The sequence below is a fragment of the Neoarius graeffei genome, chromosome 13, assembly GCF_027579695.1.
Source record: "Neoarius graeffei isolate fNeoGra1 chromosome 13, fNeoGra1.pri, whole genome shotgun sequence".
In the NCBI taxonomy this organism is placed as follows: Eukaryota; Metazoa; Chordata; class Actinopteri; order Siluriformes; family Ariidae; genus Neoarius; species Neoarius graeffei.
The window spans coordinates 76,806,804-76,815,795 of NC_083581.1; the positions used below are offsets into that span (position 1 = coordinate 76,806,804).

Below are 8,992 nucleotides of genomic sequence, written 5' to 3' on the forward strand. Positions count from 1 at the left end.
GACAGCCAACTGTGACTTTTTTTTTTTTGGCAAGTGGCGGAAACGGGCTTCCACTGCACATCACTATGGAAACGGGAACAAAGATTTGCGGTAAATGTGGGACAACTTTCAGACATAAACTGGCAATAAAAGTCATTTATAAACAATCCCAGAGCTGCGGCATGACTGTGCTGCGCGGCCGCAGGGTTAGAATGCGGGTTAGTTGGAGTAAAGTCGGCTGCAGCTCCACAATCAGGGACGGAGTGGAAGAAAAAATGGCGTGACGTCACGTTCCCAGAATGCACGCGCTGCTGCGCCGCTCTGTGCGGAGGTCGAGCGGCCCGGGCCTGGAGCTCTGCGCGCCTTCAGGAGGGAAACGCGGAGAAAAAGGAGCTCGGAACCACAGATTAAGTGTTGTGGTGCTGATGGGAGGCGGGATGGCGGAGAGCGCGTGGTTCGGGGCCCGGTTCGGGCTCTGACCCGGTCCACTCCGCGCGCTGCTGCGGGGCTTTAAAGTTTTGCGGTAAGCGCGAGCTGGGCTTTAAACCGAGTTTTTAAATGAAATGAATCCGCGCGCAGATCAAAGGCACTTCAATACCGCACATGCATACATATCGATACTTTTTGCATTTTTTTAAAACGTGTTTCAATCGGTTTAAAAGTGCGGAAAGTTCCCGGTGAGAACCTTCTCGAGGTGTAATGTTGGCCGAACAAATATTTTCACTGAGCATGTATAAGGTACAGATACATTTGCAACATATATATAAGTTGTTTTTGTGATTTTTCCTTTCTGTGGTGTTCTGATTGAGAACTTTTTTTTTTGGTTGATGCAAGAATCTGCATGTGTAATCTAGATGTTTTGTTGTAACTCTGTGTGTGTGGCTGCATGGTGGTGGGATGATGATGGGGGTCTAATGCATGCAGCATTACACACTTGTGCTGACTCAGGGCAAAGTTCTTTTACTGAATAAAAAAGTGTCAGTCATACATTTATTTATATATATGACATGAAATATTTCATCATTAAAAAGATTACTATAAACAGTAATCAGTAAGCCGTAATAAATTAAATTAAACAGTCAATATTTGGTGTGAGACAACCCTGTGCTTAAAAAAAAAAATAATAATAATAATAATAAAATTAGTAGTCTCAGGTCCAGGGAGTGCAGTTTTTACAGAAATGATCTGTAGGTTTTCCTGAGCATCTTACAGAACCAGCCACAGTTCTTCTGGACACTTTGACTGTCACACTCACTTCTTCATTTTACACCAAAACTTTTGCACCAGGAGCCTTCATTATGTTTTCTTTTTTAATCTGAAAAGTGCTCTGTTATGGAATATGCTGATCAGATACAAACAAACTTTTTTTCTGTAATATTTAATTTTGTGCTGGAAAAAAACAGACGAAAGTTTGGACTCTAAAGTGTTTTTGTAATGTTATGACTCGATAACGTAGAAATCATAAAATAGAATTCTATAACAAAGTTTGTCTGAAAAAAAATAGGATGCCTAAGACTTGCACAGTACTGTATTTGTGTGTATGTGTGTGTGTGTGTGTGTATGTATGTATGTGTGTGTCTAAAGTACTGTGCAAAAGTCTTTGTATAACTTAATACAAAAAAAAGTTTTCCAGCACAAAATGAAATGTAACAGAAAAATATCGGTATGTTAGTAAAGAAAGCAGCGTATTCCATCAGAGATCACTTTTCAGATGAAAAAAGAAAACATAATGAAGGCTGCTGGGTTTTGGTGTAAAATGAAGAAGCGAGTGTGACCGGCAAAGTGTCCAGAAGAACTGTGGCTGGTTCTGTAAGATGCTCAGGAAAACCGACAGCTCATTTCTGTATAAAACTGCACTCACTGGACCTCAGACTTTTTTTTTTTTTTAATATAAAGCAAAGGCTCGTTTCACACCAAATATTGACTTTGTCTCGTTTACTCTTTTTTTTTTATGTAGAAACATTTAATTTGGGGGCATCACGGTGGTGTAGTGGTTAGCGCTGTTGCCTCACAGCAAGAAGGTCCGGGTTTGAGCCCCGTGACCGGCGAGGGCCTTTCTGTGCAGAGTTTGCATGTTCTCCCCGTGTCCGCGTGGGTTTCCTCCGGGTGCTCCGGTTTCCCCCACAGTCCAAAGACATGCAGGTTAGGTTAACTGGTGACTCTAAATTGAGCGTAGGTGTGAATGTGAGTGTGAATGGTTGTCTGTGTCTAATGCCGCTTTTCCACTACAAACGCGGCTGAGTCGGGCTGAGCCGTGCCGTGCTGAGTCGAGCTGAGTGGGGCTGTTGGAGTTGCATTTTGACTACAACCGCGCTGAACCGTGCTGGCTGGAAGTGGGTGGACACATTGGGTGGAGTTAGCGAAAGTGGGTGGACGTCACGTGTCGTTAAGCAGCGCAAACAGTGACATCAGTGAGCTTTTAAGCGGTAGTCTCACGACCCGAATAGTAAACAATAAACATGGAGTCGTTAGTGTTGCTGGTCTTGGTGCTGTGGCTTGTTGTCACCGACAACGCCAACACATACTGGAAAGAGCGTATAGATGAGGCGAGGCGCATAAGGCTTCAGAAATTCTCATAATTCGTAATTCTTCTTCTTCTGGGTTTACGGTGTTTACAGATCCCAGCGTGCTCGCGGGGCGTGTGTGGGCATGTGAGGACACTCCTCCTCACCAATCAGTGCACAGGGGAGTGTCTGCTCACGCCCCCAGCCTCACTCGGCACGGCTTGGCTCGCTTCAGCCCCACTCCAAAACGGTACGAGTTTTAGGGGCTAAGCAGGGCTGAAGCGAGCTGAGTCGTGCTGGTTTTTGGTAGTCGAAACGCGAGCCGTGTCGGGCTGAAGTGAGCTGAAGCGAGCTGAAAAAGGGTAGTGGAAAAGGGCCATATGTGTCAGCCCTGTGATGACCTGGCGACTTGTCCAGGGTGTACCCCGCCTTTCACCCGTAGTCAGCTGGGATAGGCTCCAGCTCGCCTGCGACCCTGTAGAACAGGATAAAGCGGCTACAGATAATGAGATGAGATGACATTTAATTTGATGATTTTTTTTGAAGGCATCTTTATTCTATGGGCTGTTTTCACAATTAGGTTTTTTTTTGTTTGTTTTTTTCTTCTGTCTTATGTTACAAGGACACACCTACAGTCCTACAGCAGTAATGTCTCTTAAGTTCTTTATAAATATGTCCGTAAGTATAAATGCATCTGGCTCTAGTTTTGACCTTGTGGCCATTTCATTTAATTCTGCTTTAATTATTACACTTGACACTTTTTTTTACTGGTTAAATTCAGAATTGCTTTTTTTTTTTTTTTGGCATGAACTGGGTTTTATTTCGGGACAATAGAAAGATATTTAAGTGGAAGTTACTTTTTTTTTCTTTTTTTGTAAACTAAGTACCTCTGATAGGATCCTTTATCCATCAGAAATGTCCTCTCGGGAAAACATGCACCATATGATGAGGTTTTAAATGATTTTTAAGAAAATATTTGTCATTTTTGAAGCAGAAGGCTCTGTCGTTGCTCAGTAAAAACAGGACTTGAAACAGATGTGAGACACTTTTGCAGCGGAGCTTCACATGTGGTTGAAATGCGAGTTTGTCAAAAAGTGTCCTCTCTGAAAAACCACAAGGATCGTCACCACTTCAGTTGTGATTACAGTCACCACCGTGTACGAACATCACTGCACAGGACTTGAACATTTGTACTTCACATAAATCAGACATTTCAACAGTTTTTCACTTTGTATCTCTCACTCTGGTGGGCTATAAGAAAGGTGATAAAGTTTAGAAATACACTATGTATATGCCATCTTCTCACCACAGTGACATGCCCAGTATACATGTGACAGGGTTAATTATTTGTTGAAGTCAACATTCATAATAAGTGTCCTATTCCTTCAACTGCTTGCGTTCTGATATAAGCGAGAGCGGAGGGGATACGTAAGTGAGCAGGAGCTCACAGTTGATCTTGTTTCCTTCATATTTAACTTTTTCTACATGACAAACATTCACATTTCCTCTGCTGCGTTTTCTTTTCTCCAGCGTCAGATTGTGTAACCAAATAAGATCAAATTGTTTCAGTAGACGCTATTAATGTCCCGTAGCTGTTTCATGTTTCGTATTTTAAGAGATTAAAAAAGTCACATATATCTTTTTAACATTTTTTTTTTAGTTCCATTTGTATTTGTTTTTAATACAAATTTATATTATAGCCGTCATCTAATTTTCACTGCAGAATTTAAGAAAGTAAAACTTGATTTTTTTATTGTATTTGGTTAATTTTTCGATACTTTTGAGATGAATGAGTGCCTTTTTGTAAGATATTAACCATTCACAATATAATCTGTCATTCTTAGTTTTTGTGATTAAAAATTAGTCTAATTTTCACTGCAGAATTTCGGGCGGGGGGGAACCAACTCTGAGGATTGAGGGCTTTTTTGTAAGACGTTAAACATGCTGAAAACAATCTGTAAAAAATTTTTTAATGTCCTAATTACACTACCGTTCAAAAGTTTGGGGTCACCCAGACAATTTTGTGTTTTCCATGAAAAGTCACACTTTTATTTCCCACCATAAGTTGTAAAATGAATAGAAAATATAGTCGAGACATTTTTCTGGCCATTTTGAGCATTTAATCGACCCCACAAATGTGATGCTCCAGAAACTCAATCTGCTCAAAGGAAGGTCAGTTTTATAGCTTCTCTAAAGAGCTCAACTGTTTTCAGCTGTGCTAACATGATTGTACAAGGGTTTTCTAATCATCCATTAGCCTTCTGAGGCAATGAGCAAACACATTGTACCATTAGAACACTGGAGTGAGAGTTGCTGGAAATGGGCCTCTATACACCTATGGAGATATTGCACCAAAAACCAGACATTTGCAGCTAGAATAGTCATTTACCACATTAGCAATGTATAGAGTGGATTTCTGATTAGTTTAAAGTGATCTTCATTGAAAAGAACAGTGCTTTTCTTTCAAAAATAAGGACATTTCAAAGTGACCCCAAACTTTTGAACGGTAGTGTATTTCTTTGAGAATATTTTGACTTAACTTTTCAGTCCTATTTTATTACTAATACGGTACTCATGATAGTAACAGCCTACATTCAGTCACCTCTACGTAAGATAATTCCTTGTAATCCTTTCTAATTTCTAAATCATGTTTCTGATCTAAGTAAGCACAGGAAATTCAAGTTTATCTTTGATAATAGCTGTGCACTGGATTGAATGAGTAGAAGAAAAGAAAAAAGTGCAGGAAAAAAAACCCCAAGTCGTGCAAACACAAACGGAAAACAAAGAATTTTCTAGACAGTCTGGTGTGTGTGTTTGGCTTTGTACCTGTGTCTGTTCCACTTCCTGGCCTTTGATTCATTTCCATATCTTGAGCATGAAGACTAAAATGAAGCGGATCAGAGTTCATGTTCAGCAGCTTGAAAGGAATAAGCTAACAATTATTAGTGTTAGAGTTTTATGGCAGATTGAGAGTCATGGAATGCTTGCTGGGTGTTTCATATACACTCACTGGTCACGTTTTAATAGGGACACCGGCTCATTTATGCAGTTATTTAATCAGTCAGTCATGTGACAGCGGCGCAGTGCGTACAGTCATGCAGATACAGGTCAAGCGCTTCAGTTACTGTTCGTGTCAAACAGAAAAGTGTGATCTGAAGTGTGACTTTGACCGTTGCATGGTTGTTCGTGCTGGTTTGTGTGTTTCAGAAACTGCTGATCTCCTGGGATTTTTACACATAGCAGTCTCAAGTTTATGAAATACTCAAACCAGCCCTTCTGGTGCTAGCATCCATCCCAGAATCAAAGTCCCAGACAGGCTTTCGTCTAAACGGGGGGAACAGGGGCGCTGTGCCCTCTTACTCTCGGCGTGCGCCCCCTTACCGACTCCGTGAAAACATCCCAGCAACACTACGTGACAATGCGTCTGATCATCAAATACGTTATAATTGCTCCAAAAATATTCCAATCATAGTAAATACACCGCCAGATGGTGCAAAAACAATCCGAATTGGCGTTTTCCAGACTGAGGCGCCATGTTGTTTAGTTGTTTACTTGTCGCGGCTGCTCTCACGAGATTTGACATGGGTTACATACAAGGTCAGCTGACTTGTAGAGCGAGATTTCTTGAGACTGAATGGCCTTTCACCCACCGGCGCGGGAGCTTTTGACAGAAGTAGTTGGCGAGTTGTTTTTGTTGACACTTGGGCATTTAAAGATGTCATCCCGTGGCATGAAACGGAAGAAAGCCAAAGACTGTCCGGGGCAGAAGAAGATTACTTCTTTCTTTTTCAATGTTGACAGACAATTTGTTACAATTTCCCTCTCAGATAGCCTCAGAATGTCCCATTGGAGCATTTTTCAAAGGCTTTGCACGGCGGGGGGGGACAACCGGCACCCCCCCGCTCTCTCGCCATGGTGAGCGCCCTCATACTAAATTTTTCTAGAAAAAACCCTGCCAGAGATCAGAGGCCACACTTTTGCTTCATTCTGATGTTTGACGTGAACATTACCTGAAGCGCTTGACCTGTATCTGCGGTGCGATTGGCAGATTAGAAAATTGCACGAATGTACAGGTGTTCCTAATAAAGTGGACAGTGTGCGTGTATGTATGAAGTGTACAAAAAAAAGTAGCGTTTTAATGTCATTTTAGCCATATTGTATAACTGGCCACTTTAATAGGAACTTGTTCTTGATTCTAAGATCCCTATTCTTGGCTGCAGGAGTGGAACCCAATGTGGTTTTCTGTTCTGCTGTTGCATGCTGAGATGCTTTTCTGCTCACCACGGTTGTAAAGAATGATTATATGAGTTGCTATATCCTTCCTGGCAAAAAAGCTTGAACCAGTCTGGCCATTTCGCTCTGACCCTCTCTTATCAACAAGGCGTTTGTTTACTTTCCACCCGCAGAACTGTCGCTCACTCTGTTTTGTTTTTCGCACCATTCTGTGTAGAGACTGTGTGTGAAAACCCCAGGAGATCAGCAGTTTCTGAAATACTCAAACCAACACCCATGCCACAGTGAAAGAAAGTCACGCTTCACTGTGAGATCACACTGTTTCCCATTCTGATGTTTGAACCTTGTGAACATTAACTGAAGCTCTTGATTTGTATCTGCGTGATTTGATGCATCGTGCTGCTGTCGAGGGATCGGCTGATTAGAGACCTGCAGAAAACGGCGGGTGGGTGGGTGTACCTAATAATAAAGTGGCCGGTGAGCGTATGTTAGAATGAAATGGTGTTCTCCAAGGCAAAGCTAAACTTTCTTGCTCGTTGCACCTTTGTGTCTTTTGTGCAGGATGTTGAATATGCAGAAGGACGACCAACCATCTCAAGAGAAGTTCTATGATGAAGTTGGATCTCTGGTATTCTGAATTCCACTGACTATCTATCTTATCTATATGAAAATGTATATTTGATGGTAAAACTCATCATAACCATGCTGTGCACAAATGACTTCTCCTAGATGTCCCAGCACAAACATCCTAAAAACTGCTCGTACATATGAAACGATGTTCCATGGAAAGGAGCAGTTGAACAGCCACCTACAGACCCATGACTCCAACAAGCAAGAACTGCAGTGTGAAGAGTGTGGCAAACACTACAACACTCGGCTGGGTCTGAGACGCCACGTGGCTACCCACGCCACCTCCGTGACCGGAGATCTTACCTGCAAGGTGTGCCGTCAGGTTTTTGAAAGCATGCCGACTCTTCTCGAGCACCTGAGCACTCATACCGGCCGACCTCCACCAGGCGGCGCTGTGCGGGAGCGAAAGCACCAGTGCGAGCGCTGTGGTCGGCGCTTCTTCACTCGAAAGGACGTGAGGCGTCACGCCGTGGTGCACACAGGCAGAAGGGACTTCCTGTGCCCTCGCTGTGCTCAGCGCTTTGGCCGACGTGACCACCTTACACGCCACCTGAAGAAGAGTCATGCCCAGGACTTGGACGTCCTCACATCTGCACCCTCCAGTGCAGTCAAGGAAGAACCAAGTGTGAGTGTGTGCACCTCGGGATCCCCTAAGGATGCCTCTGAAGCCTTTTCGATGGGTATGTTCAATCCTCAAGGTCTGCAGAGCGCCTCTACCTCTGGGGTCAGTCACCATCATTCTGTGGTGCCTGGGTCCCTATCCAGCCCGATGGGTGTGGGCTGCTATTTTGAGCCAAGCAAGCACCAGCCCCAACAGTACCACGAGGCTCAGCGATACCAACCTGCATCCGCTACCTCATATCTGAAAGCTGAGATGGAGAACTTCCTGAATGAGCTCCAGTGTGGCCCGATGCCACCTCAGGCTACAGTCGCGACCTCTGCGTCCAGACCAAGCGATCTTCTTCCTGATAGCCTGGGAGGTCAGAGTGCCCACTTCACCCTCAGGAACTCCTTCACCACAGCCGAGCCTTCACCCACTGCTGCTAACGTGGACCTGTCACCACTGCTGGGCTTCCTGCCGTTCGGCCTGCCACCGTACAGTGCCCCTTTGAGTTCAGGAGGCCTTATAATGGGGTACTCTACCACTACCGCAGATTGCTCGCCGACTCCTACCTCTCAGCTCTCTGGGCCACTCGCCTCGTTTCAGCCGCAGCCACTGCACGAGCCTCAGGCCTTGGGGCATTTAAATCAGCCTCCTGGTTTCTCTCCTACTCTACCTCGATTCCATCAGGCCTTCCAGCAGTGATGTTCCTTCTTAAACTCAGTCACAGGTATTCTTGCCAAATGGCATACACGTAAAGCGAAGCACTCGGTGGACTTCGATTGAAGGCTCTTATTTTACTACTCAATAAATTCTCTAGAATAAATACAGTGGGGCAAAAAAGTATTTAGTCAGTCACCAATTGTGCAAGTTCTCCCACTTAAAAAGATGAGAGAGGCCTGTAATTTTCATCATAGGTTCACTTCAACTATGAGAGACAGAATGGGGGGAAAGAATCCAGAAAATCACACTGTCTGATTTTTAAAGAATTTATTTCCAAATTATGGTGGAAAATAAGTATTTGGTCAATAACAAAAGTTCATCT

At 43.5% G+C, this 8,992-nt stretch overlaps 1 protein-coding gene across 2 annotated transcripts; it reads left to right on the forward strand.

The window, feature by feature from the left end:
• The first annotated feature begins 320 nt into the window (after positions 1 to 320).
• On the forward strand, positions 321 to 8,779 carry plagx (pleiomorphic adenoma gene X). Of its 2 annotated transcripts, none has more exons than XM_060937028.1 (3): positions 321 to 502; positions 7,278 to 7,344; positions 7,446 to 8,779. In XM_060937028.1, the coding sequence occupies exon 3, from the start codon at positions 7,492 to 7,494 to the stop codon at positions 8,650 to 8,652; it is 1,161 nt and encodes a 386-aa protein (XP_060793011.1). In that variant the 5' UTR covers positions 321 to 502; positions 7,278 to 7,344; positions 7,446 to 7,491; the 3' UTR covers positions 8,653 to 8,779. The 2 variants fall into 2 exon arrangements, with proteins under 2 accessions (XP_060793011.1, XP_060793012.1); XM_060937029.1 differs by lacking the exon at positions 321 to 502 and adding an exon at positions 660 to 717.
• The last annotated feature ends 213 nt before the right edge of the window (positions 8,780 to 8,992 follow it).

Bases quoted from the DNA above. Each gene is read 5' to 3' on its own strand.
- plagx (XM_060937028.1), top strand. From the start codon at position 7,492: ATGTTCCATGGAAAGGAGCAGTTGAACAGCCACCTACAGACCCATGAC.